Source organism: Camarhynchus parvulus, chromosome 7 (genome assembly GCF_901933205.1).
Source record: "Camarhynchus parvulus chromosome 7, STF_HiC, whole genome shotgun sequence".
NCBI lineage: Eukaryota > Metazoa > Chordata > Aves > Passeriformes > Thraupidae > Camarhynchus > Camarhynchus parvulus.
This window is the reverse complement of record NC_044577.1, coordinates 2,217,641-2,238,592: the sequence shown is the minus strand read 5'-3', so window position 1 is coordinate 2,238,592 and position 20,952 is coordinate 2,217,641. Positions and strand designations below refer to the sequence as shown.

The following is a 20,952-nucleotide window of genomic DNA, read 5'->3' as shown; positions in this document are numbered from 1 at the left end:
CTTGACTGAAATCCTCTGGAGACTGAGAAGGTCGCTGCTGGTTATGGGGACACCATGATGGATGTCCCTTTAGAACCAGGTAGAGGGACAGGGAGATGTGCAGTGTGCCAGTCCAGAAAGTCACATTCTTGGGCAGTGTGCCATTCCAGAAAGTCACATTCTTGGCTGAAGACAGCAAAAGAAGCTGGGTGGGTAATTTCTCTGCTGAAAGCCCACCCCTGAGCTGTCCCTTAACCTCTCTCCTCATGCACCTGGAGAAGGAGTGTGATTGAGGTGTTCTCTACCAACCCATGGCTTCCACCTGCTGGAGCACTGGACCCTTCCCATAACTGAAACCTCCCTGCAAACCACGTTGGCTTCAATGGACTGACTGCAACACAGGGCCCAATTTCCCTGAAAAAAAAATCCCAAACCAATCCTCCTCCATCCCTCCTCTGTTTACGAAATTCCAGCATGGCAAGAGCCTTCTGAGCAGCTTTGTTGTTTTTCAAAACAGAAGCCCTGGGGATCAAACCTTTCTTTTTATTCCTGAGACTCCATCTGAAGGTCAAGAGCTTGTGGGGCGACGTAAGGCCACAGCAGTGTGATGAGGCAGTGTGACATTAATCCCCCTGTGTTGTCTTGCCTGATTAACCCTCACGCCAGTCCCACTGGGTGCTCTCCATCACTGCATGGCACCGAGCAACACCAAGAGGCTGTGCTCATGTGTGTTTTTTGTCGTGCAAAGCGCTTGACAGGGCAAATATCCAGGTCACAGGAAAGCCACAGGGGAGTAGCTGCCCCACAAATACAGCAACAGGCTTGCCAATGCTCAGGAAATGACACCAATATATGTGGAAAATGAATGTTACACCCAACCTGCTGGCAGCACTCTGTTGGCCGTTGGGCATCTTAGCCGTGAGGGACCCCAGTGAAATTCCCTGTTGAAATCAATTGGGAAATGGGTCTCTGGAAGTTGGCTCTCCTCCTCTGGGCCATGCCAGCAGGTAACCCCATTGAATGGAAACATCTGGAATCACAGACTTTCCCTTAAAAGCTTTAAAGCCAAATTCCTACTTTGTGTGTATTGTGCATTTCCAAGTTTGTTTCTGCTTAAAGGTATGTTTTGCAAGCATTTCCTTCCCATCCTAAAGCACAAATTTAAGGTAATCCTACTGTTGTAGTGTTGTCCCTTTATGACTTGCATGGGTGATATACCAAGTATTGTTAAACATGGGAAAAGATGTTACAGGTCTTAAACCTTGGACGATAACAGTGCGCAAAACATAGTACAAATATCTGCATAAGAGTTTAAGAAGCCATTTATTCACCTGATTACTACATGTGGCATTAAAATGTCTAAAATTGCCATAGATGCTATGTTAGAAATGAGCACTAATATGAAATGGAAGTGTAAAAAAGCCCCAGTCCTGTAGTGGTTCTAGTAAAGAGAACCAAAACTGTTGGTCTGTGGCAGTCCCTGGAGCTGACTCGTGTAAGTACAACAGTCAGCCCCGAGTTTGCCCTGAAGTATTTGTTAAATCTGACCTGTCTGTCTCATCTGACCCTCCTTGCTTAGTTGTGTAACCAGCATGCTTTTATTTGTTCTCCACACCAGCTTGTTCCATAAATGTGCACTGAAGTACAAGGTTTTTTTTACAGTGATGACAAATTATCCAACACATCTGTTTCATATCTATTTTCTCTTCCGTGGGAGCAACCCATTAGTGCCTGGAATCTTGCTCCTCCAAAAAGATATCCAGGATTATCTAAAGCATCCCTGGGTAAAACCACTGTGAGGTTTCCCTTTCATTTTTATGATGAAGTGGAACGTGTACATCCCAACTGAAAATGGCTCAGTAAAACCAAGCCTAAGCACCCCTAAATTTTGCCTCCATGGAAAAATAAATCCTGGAGCTCCTTGAAATTCTGAACCCTGGTGATTTCCTCTGAGCCAACACTGGCCATTGAGTTGGTCCAGGGGAGTGATGGCGACTTGGAGACCTTCTCCTTTGTCGCTGGAATTGCAGCATTATTTGAATCTCCTGGTTTATGAAAACATGTGCTAGAAAAATAACTGAGTTGGCAATAAATAAATAAATTTACTGGCAGTACTGGTTAACAGCAAAGATCTCGGGTTTATTCCTAGCCTTGCTAAGCCACATGCCAGCTTTGCTGCTGGTTCCACCTTTGGCTTTCCAAAGTTGAGAGCTGACAGAGAGATTTCCAAATGCTGCTTGTCTGTCATTTTCAAACAGTGAAATTTGAGTTCTTAATGTGAGTGGACAGTAACAGCATGGAAACATCTGAGCATGCTTTGGGGTTTTCCCCCCTCCTCTTTTTTGCATGCATACAGCTCTTGATGATGTTGATGGTAACATTAGTTGAGCAAAAGGAGTAAGAGCAGACACTATTTTGGATCTGCTTTGGTAAGTCTCAAAAATACTCCCCGTCAAAACCAGGTTCATGCCATGTGCAAGCTTTGTTTGGCGTGTGTATATTGTCAGCAAATGCTTGTGATCATGCAGGTATGGCCACAACAACTAGAGTTGGATAATTTTGTCATGACTGATTTCATCACCCTATTTTAACCTGATTCTGCATTCCTTGATTGAATACCCAGAATCCGTATGAAAAATACTTTCCAGAGCCCTCTGGCAATAATCAACCCACCTTTGAGTAAAATGTTTAAAGTGACACAATTTTTGTGTGGCCTGGGTTGAGAACTGTGTGGGTCAGCCTGCTAGAGACATAACTTCAGGTGGATGGTGGCAGCTGGTCAAAGAGTTACAGTCAAGGAAAAATAATGAAAACCTTTTCAATTGTTTCTAACAAATGTGTTTTAAATAATATTTATTCATGGTGGGAGAAGCCCATATATATTCAGCTTCTGTGTTTAACCAGCAAAAGAGCAGAATTGTGACAGAGAAGCTGAAACTTTCCCTGCATCCAGTAAATGCTGGCTTTTTCCTCCCCAAAAATAGAAGGCAGCAATGATAAAAACCTCCTCACCCTATACCTTCACTGTGAATTGCCACCAAAGTCCACCTTTTCTTTTGGCTCTGTCTAAATGTTTGGACAGTACAGGCCACTGATGCAATGTGCCTAGATTTCCAAAAACTGTATTTTGCCGAGGTTTCTCCTTGCATACCAATAATGCTGACCCCATGTTACTACAGCCTCTGGCTCATGTTGTGTCCACTCAAGCCCTCCCTTGATGGGCTGTGGATGCTACTGGGAAGGGCCTGAGAACTCATATTCAATCAGAATGCAGAACTAAGAGGCAAAAGTCACCTCCTCAGTGATCACGTTGTTTTGTTTTCTCATTTTCGTGTTTCTCACTGGTTTTCCAAGAAACATGTCAGAACACTGTTACAACTGCATGTAATCACCCATTTTAATGCTTTCACCTTTTGCATTTCTTTTTTTTAAAGCTCAAGAGTCCGCTGACCTAATTTTCCTTATTGACGGATCAAACAACATCGGAGGTGTCAATTTTCCAGCCATACGTGATTTCCTTGTAAATTTGATTGAAACCCTCAGAGTTGGAGCTCAGCAGATACACATTGGGGTGGTGCAGTATAGTGATCAACCCAGAACCGAGTTCTCTTTGAACAGCTACTCCACAAAAGCGGATGTCCTGGATGCCGTGAAGGCACTCGGATTCCGCGGGGGCGAGGAGGCGAACACCGGTGCGGCACTGGAGTTCGTGGTGGAGAACCTCTTCACCCAGGCGGGAGGCAGCAGGATAGAGGAAGCGGTGCCTCAGATTTTAGTGCTGATAAGTGGTGGAGAGTCTAGTGATGATATCCGAGAGGGCTTGTTAGCGGTGAAGCAAGCTGGTATATTTTCGTTTAGCATTGGGGTCCTGAATGCTGACAGTGCAGAGCTGCAGCAGATTGCTACTGATGGAAGCTTCGCCTATACTGCCCTGGATATCCGTAACCTTGATGCTCTTCAAGAATTATTACTGCCCAACATTGTTGGAGTGGCCCAAAGACTCATTTTGTTAGCGGCCCCAACCATTGTGACTGAAGGTATGTATGCCTTTCTGGACCCTTACATTTCGGGGAATCGATGAATGATTGAGCTTTTGCACTCTATACGAGCATATTTAAAGCTTTAAGTATTCTTAATTTTTTTTTCCAATTAATCTCTCTGGTCTGGTTATGGAGAAGCAGTGTTTCTGTGCAGAAACTCAGTGGCCCAGTGAGTTATCTCTCAAAAGCCATGAGGTCTTGTTGCAATAACTGGCATGACATGTGGGGTGTTTTAAAAGACAGGAGCAGAGTATAAAAAAAAAAGGATATGATAAAAAACCTCATATAATCCTTATCGAGATATCGAAGCACCCTGGCAGTAAACACTGCAGCACTGCCAGTTGTAAAAATATTTATGCCATGTAAGCTTACATTATATGTCAGTTGGAAGTGTCATGACCATAAAATGTGGCTGAGGAAGGTAACAGGAATGCTAAATGGATCCTTATGTACCAGAGTTGAAATTATCTCCTTGCTAAAACAGTAAAACTCCACAACTCACTGAAGCTCTGGGCTGCCCTTGGTAAAAGGGTGTCATTTCTGTGTTGTTGAACTTGAAAACTGAACAGCCCTTAGTTCTTCTGAGTGAAATCCCTACTTTTGATCCATCAGCTGAGAAAGTTTACTGGTTTCCATGAGGTCATGGGAATTAAAAATGCAGGTATTAATATTCTGCTTAGGTTACTTTGTCACCCATAAGTCCCATTGACATTACTTCTGGACTAGCATCAGCTCAGGTGTGGTAGAATAATGAATACCTGGATTTATGGAGCAAATAGGTGATTTATGAAAGACACAATATGTCATATTGCAGAGGCCCCTGGAAAGGGCCAGCCTGGAGCTGCTGCACTTGATTAACAGGATGCTTAATGCAAACAGCACTTGCGGGATCCCCTTGTCAGTCTGGAGTTCTGTACACACTGTTCCTCATGGTGTATGTTGACATATAAAACTGCATTCCAGATGTCTTTGCTGATCCATGCCTAAACATGATTGCTATCCTGTGGCTCAAATCAAAGGGAGGAATTTGCCTTAAAGATCATTTTATGACCTTGCCTTGATTATTCCAGGAAAGAACATTAAGAACTTCTTCCTGTAGCACCCTACAAGAACCATATTTAGCCAAATAACTTGAAGTCAGCATGTGTAGCTAAAATGTGTATGCTGGGATCTGTGCAATTCAGTGGAAAATCTCTCTTTCCAACTTGTCTGATTTTTAAAAGTTTGAATGGCAAGATTTAAAAAAATTGGTACTTTTTGTTTCACCTGCACTTGTGTATTTCTCACTTAAAGTTCCAGCTCATTTGTGGAAGGTGCTACGTCAGCCTGTACAGTTACATACAGATGGATGTGCTAAATGGGGAAGTAGATTATTTTCAAAGGAACTTTAGGGAATTTCCTTCCCCTGACACCCATGGAAATAAATTTTGACTGGTTTGCTTGATTGACATCAACCACTTGGAAGGCTGCCGTGCAAAGCAGTTTGGGAGATGCTGCTGCCCAAAAGGGATGCCAAACCCTCTGAGGTGCCAAGTGCTCCTATGAAATGCTGAAGTCATCTTGCTTCACTTTAGCTTGCCAGCTGTTCATCCTGGGCTGAAGGGGTGTTCCAAAGTGGCTTTCTGCTCCTTCACCCACTGGGGGAGCCTGGATGATGGAGTTAGATGAGGTGCTTCACCAGACAGCTGACATGGCAATGAGGATGGAACTCTGCAGGGCTGGGTTCAGCGCTGACACCCTCCAACATTCCCAGCTTTCAGAGTCAAAGATACAGTGCTTTGATCCCAAATCCTTTGAAATTCTTGGGAGGCTTGCCATCAGCTTTACAGGGCTTTGGATTAAACCCTATGAGATGTGCATAGCCCTGCTCAAAGGCTTTTGCATTAATTGTGTCCATGCAAACCATAACCGTGGGTTGTTTCTTCCTGTGTGTTTTGGGTTTGATTCTTGCATTCCTCTGAGGGAAAAGTACTGCAGGATTTGAGAGCTGCAACAGGAGCGAGAAGCAGAGGGAACTCTTCCTTCCCAGCCTCCCTCATCTTTCCAAAGCCCCTTTGACGTTTCCCCCAAAAGTCAAAAGTTTCCAGGCTCTCCACTTTTGGGTTTCCAGCTGCTGAGAAGCTAAGGATGTGCTTTGGACATTTCTCCTGGGTCACACAAAGCAGCGATGTCAGCCCTTGCTATCCATTTGGAAAGTTTCCTGTTTTCAGCCCTCTCCTCCTTGGAGTAACTGAGGAGGAAAAAAAACCTGGCAGGAGGGATGAGTGCTCGAAATCATGGCTCTGGGAACGGGATCATTTACACAAACCCCCGTTGCTTTGTGTGTAGCTCGTTCTGACAGCCTGGGCAGCCAATTGCAGACCACTATCAGCTCACTTGAGGCTGTGGCTTGAGGAGGACACCACCAGGTTGGCTTTGTGCATGTCCTCATCATTTTATGCCTGACAGCACCATGGCAGGCAATTTCAAAATTCCATTTTTTACGACTTGTCCTTAATTATACTATTTCTAGCACGACTCAATGGGAGCCGTTTGTGGAGGTCCTGCAAGGCAGGCAGATCTTTCAGGATCTGGGGGCAGAGGGGCAGCTGAGTCACAAATGTCACCCCCAGCTCCAAGTCACCCCTTAGGGCAGCCCAGTCTCATGGCACTCACCCCTAGTGAGAAACCTGACAGCACCCAGCCTTTGGGAGCACAGCTGTCCATGGCCAGCTGGTGGCTGGCCAAGGAGGACTGCAGCCAAAGTTTTGTTCTTTGTTGAAATCCAAAGTAAACAGACTTCATGCAGAAGAGCCGTGATGGGCTGGGGGCTGCTCTTCTTCATCCAGGCAGAGCAAGGCAGTGTTTGCTACTGCTTGCCCTGGGGGGTGTGAGATCCCCATGGGAGCAGGCAGTAAGCCTGGGAGGTGATGGACCTGCCTCCTGGGATCCTGAACCCATCTCAGGATCTCTTAGGTGGGTGGGTGATCTAAGGATACCCCAAGTCCAACATAACACAATGATTCATAGCACTCCAGCATAACTTGGAAGCAGCACAAAGTTTCCTTTCTCACGTCAATGGCATGAAATCAGGGAGGTGATGATGTGAGAGGATTTGTCTGAAAGATGGTATTAAGGTTAGGCATTATACATGATAATCATGTATAATGCTGTTATCACAATCATATTGGTCTCGTTAATACCTACCCTTTAAAAAAAATACATTTGCTGTATTAAATATCATGATGCTTTTGTTCCAATGCCACAAAACAGGGTTTTTTTCCTCCCTGGCCATCTTTCTTCAAACTTAGCCAGGGCACTGGAAAAGCTAATTGCGCCCTTTCTATGTCCTGTGCCATCATCAATAATAAAGTTTCAGAAGTTACAAGCCGGGGAACCTATTTGTTAAAGACATGGCCATCAGTACATAATCCAGCTCATCCATGACTGAGCCAGTTGTACCAAGAAAAACCATAATTTGTTTTTTTAGATAAAGAATAAGATTTAGGATGCAAAGACCCAAAATCCAGGTATGTTGAGTAGGTGGAGACTACTTGTGTCATTGTTCTCAGGAGCCTAATACTTCTCACACCAAACCACCACCATTCAGGTGGTTCCTCTGCAGATGGAAGGAGCATCACCTGCTTGTTTTATCTCATGTGCCCTCTGAGTGCCAAGATTTCTCCTTCCTACCTTTCATTCTTGCTTTGACGTGTACATGTATTTTAATATTCAAGTGTGTAAAAAATCACAGTTGTTGCAACTCTGCAACTCTTTGGTGTTTTTGAAAGGGGAACCAGTCAAATTTACTATTAGTCCTCTGCTGGAGTCTAAAAAAATAATTTAGACATTTTTAAAGGCATTGAGAGTAACACTGCTCCAAGTAAACAAGAGGTCCTGAGTGTTGCTGAGCTGTTGGCACAGAACTGATGCAGAGTGTTTTGAAGGCTAACATGATGTTCATGTGTTACTTGCAGTTATTGAAGTGAACAAGAAGGATATAGTCTTCCTGATAGATGGCTCAACTGCCTTGGGGGCCGCCCCCTTTAATGCAATTCGTGATTTCGTTGCCAAAATTGTCCAAAGGCTGGAGGTTGGACCCGACCTGATCCAAGTGGCCGTGGCACAGTACGCAGACACTGTGAAGCCAGAGTTTTATTTTAACACCCACCAGACCAGGAAGGATGTGATGGCCAATGTGAGGAAGATGAAGCTCATGGGTGGCACGACACTCAACACTGGCTCAGCACTGGACTTTGTGAGGACCAACTTCTTCACCAGTGCTGCCGGGTGCAGGGTGGAGGAAGGGGTGCTCCCCATGCTGGTGCTCATCACTGGGGGTAAGTCCAGGGATGCTGTTGACCAAGCTGCAGCAGAGCTGAAGAGGAACAGGATAGTCACCCTTGCTGTTGGGTCGAGAAACGCTGACCTGGCAGAGCTTCAAGAAATTGCTCATGAACAAGATTTTGTGTTCAACCCGAACGACTTCCGCCTCCAGTTCATGCAAGCCATTCTTCCTGAAGTGCTGTCACCTATCCGGACACTCTCTGGAGGACTGCTCGTCCCAGAGCCACCCTCAGGTAATTAAAGGCCTTTTTCTAATTAAGGAGGTGTGGTTTATAAGTTTGCCAATTCTTATTCTGTGACATGTACAGATAATGGGGAAAACCATACCAAATGCATGTCCAGCATGGTTAAATGTTGAGTGCATGAACAGGTCAGTGAACTTAGTAGCATGTTTGTTGTTACAGTTTTATTGTTCCTTCCTGGAGATTTTTGTCCTGTTCTCATTGTGTCACCAACATTTTAAGGCCTGGATGATGTGGAAAATGTGCTTTACTATTTAGGTACCCAAATTGTTCAGTGGAGGGTTTTGCTCTTCTTAGGGTCTGTGTAGCCTATGAATGGAACACCTGTGAGTGTTAAAGTCTCTTCCTCAGTTTGGGACTCATCCCTAGTGGGTGTTTGCTCAGGAAAGTAGAGATTTCTTTGGAGTGTAAAGAACATAAGCCGATTTGTTTGTGGAGATGTTCAGAGCTGACATTGTTGCACTGAAACTCACCCTTTACGAACATATTTAGTTTTGTATTATTTACTCTTACTCAGAGCAGTAAGAGGCATGGAAGGATATTTCAGTACTGATTTTAATTTAATCTGTTTGGAAGATGATCCAAAGCTCCATGAAGCCAGTGGACTCTTTTTAGTTGTTCTTGCCATTGACATCCGTAGACTTTGGAAGAAACCACCTGATAGGGTCGGTGCTTTTGAGGAAGTTCCCCCTGCATTTCAAGAGATGTCCTAGGTGTACAGAGATTTTATACCAAATTTCTCAGGATTTCTTCACAATAGAGATGCTTGAGGTGAAATCCATGTTACACTAGGCCATATTTGAACCTTGTATTTCTGTCTCATGGCATATGAGCATTAGAAAACCAGGATTTCTTCCAGCTCCCTGTAAGATCAATAGTGAGGTTCCCACTGGCTTAAGTAGCTGTTGAATTGTGTCCATCTTTTTTCTAGTTTCTCACGTAATTTAAAATGGATAAACCGCAGTGGAAAAGAAACAGAATGTTTGGAAAGAATCCTGAAAGAATTAAAGCATGTGCCTGATTTGCATGAAAAGAAGACATTTTGAAATCAGTTTGCCAACACTTGTCCTTTATGAAGATGAATATCACAGGACCTATAATTTAATAAGCTTTGTTTCAGAGTGTGTTTCCAACTAATACAGTTTTGCATGGCTATACACCAAAGCTGATGTACTTATTTTTCAATGTAAATTAAAAATGTTCCTGTGTTTTCTTGTTCTTCAAAGGTCATTCATGCAGCTTCTCTATTTTTCCAGTCCTTTTTTTGTGCTCACAGCTATTCACACACACAATAAGCAAGGGATCATATCCTGCCCCTACAAATTATTATTGGTAGCAACAAAACTGATTTTGACACTGGGCAGTCGCATTTTAATTGGCTGTTGTCTCACCCTGGGCCTTGAATGGCACTTTTCTGGGAAAAAATTTAAAATACAGAAAGCCAAGACAATCTGTAAAATCTTGAGAGCAATCCCTGTATTCCGAAGAGCCCTTTATTTCCTTTTTGTTCTGAATAGCTCAGTATTTATATATTTTATATACAGGACAGCAAGCTTACAGGGACAAGGCAAGCTAGAGAATGGATTAATCTAGCCAGAAATGCTTTAAACAGAAATATAATGGTCAGAATTAGCAATGGGCACAAATAAATCCTTGAATAACTCATTTGGAGGAAGGCATGTAGGGGGATGTCTTGGATGACATCAGTTCTCTGAGATTTTATTTAAAAGCTTGGCATTTTGGTCTGTGATCTGGACATGTTTAGAGCAAAAAAAGAGCACAGGGTGATGACCCTGTGGTGTCTTTGGGGTGTAGACCTACATCCTGGAGCTCAGATGCTTGGAGATAGCCCAGGAAGGATTTAACCTTAAAAAAAGGAACTAAGAGCTGCCAAAAGTGGGAAATTTCTCCCCCTTCAATATCCCACAAAACGAATGTCTATAACAACAGACAGGAAAGTGCAGAGCTCAAGAAGGCAGGTAACCTCAGGTAGCTGTTGAGCCTGACATTTAAAAGAGTTGCTGATCCTTCCCTGCCCAATTGTCCTTGTTACTTCTGTGCTGATCACACCCTTGCTCCTCTATCTCTCTCTCTCTCTCTCCGCCCTAACACGGTCCACATGCGTGTACGGCGTACGCTGCATGCACACATGATAAAAATTTTTTTCCATTTTTCGTTTTGTGCCATGTCTCATGTTGTTTTCTGTGCCCTACTGCAGTTCAAGTAACCAAAAGGGATATCATCTTTCTTTTGGATGGATCACTCAACGTCGGAAATGCCAACTTCCCCTTTGTGCGGGACTTTGTGGCCTCCCTAGTTAACTACCTTGATGTCGGCAGCGACAAAACGCGAGTGGGCTTAGTGCAATTTAGCGACACCCCCCAAACCGAGTTCTCCCTGTACTCCTACCAAACCAAAGCTGACATAATCCAGCGCCTGGGACAGCTGAGGCCCAGGGGGGGCTCGGTGCTCAACACCGGCTCTGCGCTGAACTTTGTGCTCTCAAGTCACTTCACAGAGGCCGGTGGGAGCAGGATAAATGAACAAGTGCCCCAGGTGCTGGTCCTGGTGGCGGCAGGGAGCTCTGCCGATCCCTTCCTCCAAGTTTCCAATGAATTAGCTCGGGCCGGAGTGCTGACCTTTGCTGTCGGCGTTAGGAATGCGGATAAGGCAGAACTTGAGCAGATTGCCTTTAATCCAGGAATGGTGTATTTTGTGGATGATTTCAGTGCTCTGGCAGCTTTACCCCAGGAGTTAAATAAGCCCATAACAACATATGTTAGTGGAGGTGTGGAAGAGGTTCCACTCGCCCCAACAGGTAATGCCTACCTTCCTGCATGCTGACTGCATGAAGTTGATCTTGTTTAAGAGTGAATTTCTTGTTTCCACAGTACACCTGTCCAGGCCTTGAGTCATCAAAGTGGTTATGGCTGTGCTTAACTTGATGATCTTTAAGGTCTCTTCCAAACCAAACCATTCTATGATTCTATGAATACATGGCTTGACACTGGCAGCACTTAATTTTGTTCAAGTCATTGCTACCACACCTTAAAAAGCACAGTTTAAGTCTTTTGGTAGGTCAGGACCAAAGGAGGACCTGAGTCTGTGCCCACCAGTCACCGCCTCTGGTGTTCCCTTGCTGTTCCCATAAGAGGGCCACAACCTGTAAATGCATCATGTGCAGTAAATCAGGCAATGGGAGCGTGAGATTTTGACCACAAGAAGTGGCATGGAAAGGTTAAAATCATGCCAAAGAGCACACAGGAGCAGAGGTCTAGCCGGGAACAGGTGGACAAATCCATCCCCAGAACCGCTTGGTCAAAGTGATGTCATCAGGCTGTCACAGAGGCTGAATTTGACTCCAGAAATTCAAAGCTATCCTCCAATATTAAACCCAAAAGCTTTTGGCAAGTTTAACCCTTTTTAAACAGGTATTTTTCTCACAAATTCCATTATTGTGGCTATGTGCCTGGGAAGACGTAGGAACAACTGGGACAGGTCAGCATGGAAAGGAGACCATTAAGATTAATATGAAGGTATAAGAGGCTTGGGTTTGCCTTGGGTATTCAACGAGATCAAAAGGGCATCAAATTGAAACAGGTGAAAGGCTTTTATGGATTTAGATGCTCCTTGTGATGCAAGTGGGAGAAGATCCAGAAAATGCTTTGTGTACATGTGCATGAACTGTCTACTTGTTGTCTACTGAGCCTTTCAATAGGAAAAAAACCCCAGCCAACCCTCCACTGCTGCTTTACTTCATGTCTGTATTGTCAACGTGTTGCTAGAGCTTAAATATCACTGAACCAGCCAATTCATGATGTGATCTGATGTGATACAATATATGATATTTCCATCTGGTGCCTGAATTTATTGAGTCTTAGGATACACATGTCCTTGCTTTCCCTTCTTCCTCAGATGCTCTATAGTTCTGCAGACTTTGAATACTTTGGTAAATGAGAATATTGAAAGATTGAAACCCAGCTAACTTGCAGACAATTTTCTAGGATGGCATACGAGAAGAAAAACACTTTCATTTCTTTTTTCCCCCCTCTTTTCATTTGTGAATTTATTCTAGAAAGCAAGAAGGATGTTTTATTCCTGATTGATGGCTCAGCCAACCTCTTGGGCATCTTTCCTGCCGTCCGGGATTTTGTACACAAAGTCATTTCTGACCTGAATGTGGGTCCCGACGCCACGCGAGTCGCCGTAGCTCAGTTCAGCGACACCATTCAAGTTGAATTTGACTTTGACGAGTACTCATCCAAGCAAGATATGCTTGGCAAAGTGAAAAGGATGAAGATTAAAACTGGGAAGCAGTTGAACATTGGAGCTGCACTTGATGAGGCTATAAGGAGGCTGTTTGTGAGGGAAGCTGGAAGCAGGATCGAAGAAGGGGTTCCTCAGTTTTTGGTCCTCCTCGTTGCTGGGAGATCGACTGACAATGTGGAGGAGCCATCAGATGTTCTGAAGCACGCTGGAGTGGTAACCTTTGGTATCAGAGCCAAAAATGCCGACCCTGTAGAGCTGGAAAGGATTGTTTACACCCCTCAATTCCTTCTGAACGTCGAATCCCTCCAGCGGATTTCAGAGCTTCAGCCAAGCATAGTCAACCTGCTGAGAACAGTGCAGCTTCAGCCAACAGGTACAGGGAGCCTCGGGGTTTCCAAGAGGCTGAAAGACATGACTTACATGCCCTACTCAGCTGGTAACTGGAGCATCTGGATCTGGTGGTGTTTAAAATGATTGTGTAGAAACTGCTGTTGTACTTGGAGTTTCCACTGCTCACACTCTGATCCGGCTAAGTGTTAAGTGCCAAACCAAATTTTGATGCTAAGTGGGGAAAATGCCTTTGTTCAGCTGCAAGAGCTGCAGCTGGTACTCTTTCCAGTGTGTAAAACATGGGACAAACCTGAAATAACCGGACGTTGTTGCCCCAGAGATGTTGCATTAATTGATGTGCAATGCTGGGCAAGGGCTAAAAGAAGCAAATACTGGCTTGTCTCAATTTCTCTTTCCATCTTCCCTCTTCTGGAGGAGTGGATTCCAGCACACTGGATTCACTCTTGCTCTGCTATCTCTTCCAGGATATGGTGGCAGTTTCTACATTTTCTACATACACACCAATAAATCGGATGCTCTTGACTCAGTTACCATGCAAGCTCAGTAGATGAGATGGATTAATTGAAGAATAATTTTTAAAAGTCTTCAAAAGAATTACATGGCCACAACAACAAATTCACACTGCAGTACTGGAAATCATGCATGTCCAGCTGTGTGATTTCCTGAGGCAGCCCTAATTGGAGCATTAGCTCTTCTCCCAACAGGAGGTGGAAACAAGGAAAAGTGTGATAACATCCATCTCTTCTCTCCCTAAGGGGGCAGATGGACTTAGAATCATAGAAACATAAAAAAGAAATAGGGCTGGAAGGAATCTCAGGGTGCCATCTGATACATGCCCTTGTCCCCAGCAGGATCTTTTTGCCCAGAGCTAGATGACATTGATCTAATCTGTTCTGGAAACCCTTTGGGGGAAGACTTCTGAGATTCCATAACTAATCTATGCAGTTGCTTTTATCAGACAACACTTTCCCTTCACATCACCCTTTTGTCTCCCTAGTCACAGTTCAAGTCTTCTACATCTCCTTCAACCTGAGGAGGACACAGATGTCAGCTTGCTCCCAAATTTTCATCTTTTCATCTATTCTAGATAGATGAAAAGATTTTAGATTTTTCTGCAGCCTTTTCATCTACTTTAGGCTTGACATGTAGGTCTTAGTCCTCGTGTCACCAGCTGTGTACCCGGGTCATTCAATCCTTCCTTGTAGGTCTTGTAGGTTTTCTTCTACATTTTCACCCTTTCCTCCCAACATCAGCCTGCTCCAAATGACCAGAGCATGACAATGGCATCCCCTGGTATCTCTTACCCCATCCTTTCCATAAGGATTCATGACCCTTCCCATATTTGCGCTGCTTCTGTCTCAACCAGGACTTGTGCAATCGGTGCTCTTGAATTCCATCCTCCCTTTTAAAACCATTTCTGTCTTGTCCAGACCATTTGGAATTCCTTTGACCACCAAGGACTATTAATAATTGTGCTATTTGCTCAGGGACAGCAGCATCCACCCAGTTTTCCTAGTATTCTTGGCTAAAAGACATCCATTCCATAAGAGCAACCATATTTTTTTTCTTCTTTATATTTTTATTTTCTTCTTTTATCTTATCTTTATCTTCTTTTTCTTCTTTATTTTTTATTTTTCTTTACCTGCTACACAGGGATTTTAATAGGACTTTCCCATTGTTCTTGAACTTTAGAGGAAGTATATGAAACTGGGATACACCAGGCAATGTCTGTTCCCTCTTCCCACCTATATAAATATTCCTCTCCTATGCAGGTTTCCAACAATCCTCTCAATAAATAAATTTGATCTGAAGTCTGCATTAAGAATTCAACTGCCCTTGTTAACTCTTTATATGGCTAAGCATTCATAAGTAGATAATTAATATTTTCTTCAGAGGGGCAGATCACGCTCCTGCTTGTCCCACTCGACCTTGCTCTAAACAAGCCAACAGTACTTTTTGGGATGTCATCCAGCAGTTGCTGTGTTTGAGAGGCAGTGATGTTTTCTGCTTGGCCAAGCCAAAGCTTTGCAATTCTGTTGGTCAATAGCATAACAGGTCAAAGTTCTCTGATCTTTGACACTTCATGGTCTTGATTTTGAGATTTGTTTGTTTGTTTGTTTGTGGTTTTTGTTTGTTTTGGTTGGTTTTTTTTTTTTTTTTTGAGAAGAAGAGTTTGGTCACAATTATCATGTTTTTTCCTGCCTGAAGATAGTGAAGAAAAAAAAACCAGAGATCAGTATCTAGCATTTTAGAAGAGCATTTCAGCATTTTCAGCTGGATGTCCTCTCCAGCAATTTCTTAATTTCTTTTCAGAAGTATTTATTTCTAAGTTCAGAAAAGCTTTTCTCTCCCTCTCTTCACCATCTCCCTGTGAGCACTCCCTGTATGCCATTTCATCCAGAAACTCATTGTTTCTTGGGAACAAAAGATCCCAGGGCTCCTGTTGCATGCTGCAAAGCCAAATGCCGGCTTCCCATTCCCCTTGGGAGCTCAGGTAGGAGATGGCACCCTGAAATCCCCTGGCGCCCTATTCCCATGGGTCTATGATTCTATAACTCGGTGGGTAAGGCACGGAGTGCACTGCACTCCAGTTTCCACCAGCTTCCACCTATCTGCCTCCTCAGCAGGGATTGCATCCAGTGGCAAAGGAACAAAACCACTTTTCCTGACACCTCACCTTCCCCTCCCCGAGCTTTGTTCTCCTTTGGTTCAATGTACGAGGAGAATATTAACCACTGCAAAAGAGAATCTCACTTCTCCCCCCCCTTCCCTTACTTGTCTCAAACAATAGTTGAGAGAGGTGAGAAGAAGGATGTAGTGTTTCTGATCGATGGCTCGGATGGTGTCAGAAGAGGTTTCCCTCTCCTGAAGACATTTGTCCAAAGGGTTGTGGAGAGCCTGGACATTGGCCGCGACAAGGTGCGCGTGGCCGTGGCGCAGTACAGCAACACCATACAGCCCGAGTTCCTGCTGGACACCCACGAGGACAAAGCAGATATCATCAGTGCCATCCAGCAGCTGAAGCTCATTGGAGGGTCTCCCCTGAACACGGGGGCAGCCCTTGACTACCTCATCAAGAACGTGTTCACGGTGTCAAGCGGCAGCAGGATAGCGGAGGGCGTCCCACAATTCCTGATCCTGCTGACTGCTGACCGGTCCCAGGACGATGTGAGGAGGCCCTCAGTGGTCTTGAAGACAAGTGGCACGGTGCCCTTTGGCATTGGGATCGGAAATGCCGACCTCACAGAGCTGCAGACCATTTCCTTCCTCCCAGATTTTGCTATCTCTGTGCCCGACTTCAGCCAGCTGGACTCGGTGCAGCAGGTCGTCTCCAACAGAGTCATCCGGCTGACCAAGCAAGAGATAGAATCTCTGGCCCCCGACCTGGTTTTCACATCACCCAGCCCAGGTGAGAAGATGTTTGTGTCTGCACCGAGAGCCAGTGGCAAAATATGATGTTTAGAAACATCATGGCTGCAACACAAACTGAGAAAAGCAAAGATGGCCACGGCTAAGACGCCAGGTCTGTCGTGGTCTCCCTGTTGGTGCACTCAGGGTTGGTGCAGTTTAGCTGAGCCCCCTTTAAGCCCAGCCTCTCAAAGTGGTCCATGCTGCATTCTCATGGAAGACCCACAGAGTGAATGCTATCACCTTAATCTTATTTTAAGTGGATGGATTTTAAGTCCATGCTGTTTCGTCTGGAATGGAAATTATGTCATTTAGATGCTACAGGGGCATCTTCACACCAATAAAAATCAAGGTCAGCTTTCTGCTAAATGTAAGACATGCTGATTTTTCCTACATTTGCCTCCCTAATTAACTGGGGAAAGGGAAATTTGAGGCAGGCATCAGGAGAAGAATCAGATCTTACATTTCTGGTCTCCCTTGGAGTGAAATCCAGCCAGCATATGCTTGGGAGGAAGAGTATCCACCTTGGAGAAGTCCCCTAGAAATTTACTGTCCTACTCTGTTCATTCCCTTCTAAACCAGACCACTTTCCTCCATCCCCATTTATCAGTGTGATATTCTGCAATAATTCAGGCTCTGAATTACCTGAATTACCACTGCAGAAATCACTTTATTAGGAATCAAAAAATCATCCTGGAAAGGCAGAAGCTGAGAGTATAATAGCATAGAATCTTTTCTAGAGGGCAAAGCCAAAGAAAGAGGGGTGGTTCTGAATGTAAACCAACCTGCCCTAAGTAAGGACTACCACCAGGCTACATTTTTTCGGGTGGAGATCCCATAAGGAATTACTGTTCCAGGTGTCCCATTGCTCCCTCTCGCTTCCTTTGCTCTGGAATTTGCTGTTCTTGCATCCCCTGGGATGTGCCTAGCAGCCTGGTCGTGTCTCTGTGTTGAACCCAGAGCTTCCTGCTGGGGCTCCCAGGAGTTATCCCAGGCTGGGAAAACAAGGAGTACCATCCCCATGGCCATCCTACAGTGGTGTAGATGATGAGCTTAGCTGCTCTCCATGAGCAATTCCTGGTGCTACTTCCTGACCAATGCCTTCTCTCCTGCAGCGGGTGTGAAGAGGGACGTTGTGTTCCTGGTCGACGGCTCCCGCTACGCCGCCCAGGAGTTCTACCTCGTCCGCGACCTCATCGGGAGGATCGTCAACAACCTGGACGTGGGCATCGACACCACCAGGATCTCGGTGGTGCAGTTCAGCGAGCACCCCCACGTGGAGTTCCTGCTCAACACCCACTCCACCAAGGACGAGGTGCAGAACGCCGTGAGGCAGCTGCGGTCCAAAGGTGGCCAGCTGGTGAACGTGGGGGAGGCCCTGGAGTTTGTGGCCAGGACCATCTTCACCCGGCCCTCCGGGAGCCGCATCGAGGAGGGCGTCCCGCAGTTCCTGGTCATCCTCTCCTCCCGCAAGTCCGACGATGACTTTGAGTACCCATCCCTCCAAGTCAAGCAAGTGGGGGTGGCACCTATGATGATAGCCAAGAATGTGGATACCGAAGAGATGATACAGATTTCCCTCAGTCCTGAATATGTATTCCAAGTCTCCAGCTTCCAGGAGCTGCCCAGCCTCGAGCAGAAGCTGCTGACTCCAATTGAAACCCTGACTGTGGACCAAATCAGGCGGCTGCTGGGAGACGTGCAGCCCCCCATAGGTAAGACACTGGGCTGCTACTCAAACAAACGTTGCCCAAAAGACCTCCTCTTTAAGTCAAGATTTTCCTTAGTTAAAACCAAAGTTGTAGGACATGTACAATTTTAGAAGGAAAGCTTTAGACAGATGGCAATTCTACCCAAGTACCTAAATACATTATAACCTATGATTTTTCAAGTCAAGTGCTTTAAACATGACACCTATTTGGGTCAATTTAAATTCAAATATGCAAGGTATACTATTGCCTATTCCCACTTAGCAGCTCTCTAGGAAACAGGTGTAAATCTGGGGCAAAATAAAGCTGGAAACATTGACAAATCCAGAGAAGAGTATTAATGAATGAGACAGATAAGGCTGTAAGTCATGCATGCTTCAAATTCTAGGCAGGCACACATTCCCACTTGCACACAGGCCCTTTTGGAGAGGCTCCCTGAAGCACCATGCTTAAAGTTGGCCAAAATATGCCACGTGGTTCTACCTCACATGACAGCAGATCGCACAGATATCCTCCAGCAAAGCTTAAGCAAAGCCTTGGCATGCCAATAATTTCCTCTCTTCTCACCTCCCCACAGATGTTTCTGGAGATGAAAAGGACATAGTCTTCCTCATTGACAGCTCTGACAGCGTCCGGCCGGATGGGCTGGCTCACATTCGGGATTTCATCAGCCGAATTGTCCAGCAGCTGGAAGTGGGGCCAAACAAAGTGCGGATCGGGGTGGTGCAGTTCAGCAATGGCGTCTTCCCCGAGTTCTACTTGAAGACCCACAAGTCCAAAAATGCCGTCCTGGAAGCCATCCGCCGCTTGAGGCTTAGAGGTGGGTCCCCCCTGAATGCTGGCAAAGCCCTGGACTTCGTGGTGAAGAACTACTTCATCAAGTCTGCGGGGAGCAGGATAGAAGATGGAGTGCCCCAGCACCTGGTGGTCATCCTTGGAGACCGGTCCCAGGATGACGTGGACAGACCTGCCAGAGTGATCACTTCCACAAGCATCAAACCTCTGGGTGTCGGAGCCAGGAACGTGGACAGGGACCAGCTGCAGGTCATTACCAATGATCCTGGGCGCGTGCTTGTGGTGCAGGACTTCACGGGGCTCTCAACCTTAGAAAAGAGGGTGCAGAACATTCTAGAGGAGCTCCCGATACCTACAACAGACTCACCTGGACAAATCCTACCTGGTAAGGCTGCTATTCATCCTGAAGACTTTTCTGAACAGAGTACAGATGGTATTTGTATAAAGTGAAAATGATGCTGTAATAACACCTTTTGATTCTCAAACCTCTAGTTGCATCAATTAAAAGAACTCTTTGAAGCTGTTGAGTTAGGAAAGAATATAATTAAATCAGAAAGGAGATGAGGGTGACTATCAGAAGTAAAGCTGTATGAAGTGTTATACAAAAATTTCCTTGTATGGATGTAAAATCCTGCCAAGGGTCAATGGAATTAAAATGGTAGAATGGAGAGAGAAATTTCATTTGCAAAGTGCTACTTCACAAAGTCCTGAGCAGCTTAAATGTTATAGATGCTGCAAACAATTACTAACAACTGTGTTTTCTTTGTAATCTTTTCAGGAGGCAAAAAGCAGGCCGACATTGTGTTTTTGCTGGATGGCTCCATCAATCTGGGCAGAGATAACTTCCAAGAAGTCCTCCAGTTTGTCTACTCCGTGGTGGATGCCATTTACAGGGATGGCGACTCTATCCAGGTAGGACTGGCCCAGTACAACTCGGATGTCACTGATGAGTTTTTCCTCAAGGATCACTCCACCAAAGCTCAGATTTTAGACGCTATCAACAAAGTCATCTACAAAGGCGGGCGAGTGGCGAACACTGGCGCGGCCATCAAGCACATCCAGGAGAGGCACTTTGTGAAGGAGGCCGGCAGTAGGATTGACCAGAGGGTGCCCCAGATCGCCTTCATCGTCATGGGCGGGAAGTCTACGGATGATGCACCGAGGGCCTCCTTGGAAATCACGCAGAAAGGCGTCAAGGTGTTTGCAGTCGGAGTGAGGAACATTGACCTGAAGGAAGTCAGCCTGGTGGCCAGTGAGAGCGCCATGAGTTTCAGAGCAGCCACAGCCCAGGAGTTGTCAGAGCTGAATGAGCAGGTCCTGGTCACGCTGGAAGCTGCCATGGAGGAGAGATTGTGCCCAGGAACAACAGATGTGACAAGAGGTAAGGACAATCCCTTCATGACATTCTCAGGGGTGGCTTTTAACATCCAGTGTGTTTTGATGGACTTGTTTGTCCTGCTGTTGTGCTTTGCCTATGGCCTGAGGCGCAGGATGGGCTCATTTCTCCTTCATGAATCTGATGGAGGCTGCAAACTTTTGGTACAAGAGCTGCCTGTCCATGGCTTCAGCCTGTGAATGACCAGAATAACATCACCACAGAGGTGCCACCGTGATGGAACTCAGTTCAGATGTGACAGCCAGGCACTAAATCACTGGCCTCCTACCACCACATTTAGCCTTTGCACTAAATCTCACTTTGGACTTTCTCACAGAGACATGATACCGGTATCATTGTGACAGACCAACTTGTTCCTTTGCCAAAATGAAAAGTAATGGCTCTTGTTTCCCCTCCCTGTGTCTATTACAATATAATTGAAATTTTTGGCCATCCAG

General features: G+C 45.3%; 1 protein-coding gene across 1 annotated transcript in view; it reads left to right on the top strand.

Moving 5' to 3' along the window:
• COL6A3 (collagen type VI alpha 3 chain) overlaps positions 1 to 20,952 on the top strand; it is a 57,817-nt gene that overhangs the window by 10,736 nt on the left and 26,129 nt on the right. Inside the window, 8 exon segments of the mRNA XM_030951866.1 lie at positions 3,414 to 4,016; positions 7,976 to 8,578; positions 10,806 to 11,405; positions 12,663 to 13,229; positions 15,999 to 16,616; positions 17,731 to 18,330; positions 18,902 to 19,504; positions 19,898 to 20,500. Of these exon segments, the coding sequence (XP_030807726.1) occupies positions 3,414 to 4,016; positions 7,976 to 8,578; positions 10,806 to 11,405; positions 12,663 to 13,229; positions 15,999 to 16,616; positions 17,731 to 18,330; positions 18,902 to 19,504; positions 19,898 to 20,500 (4,797 nt within the window).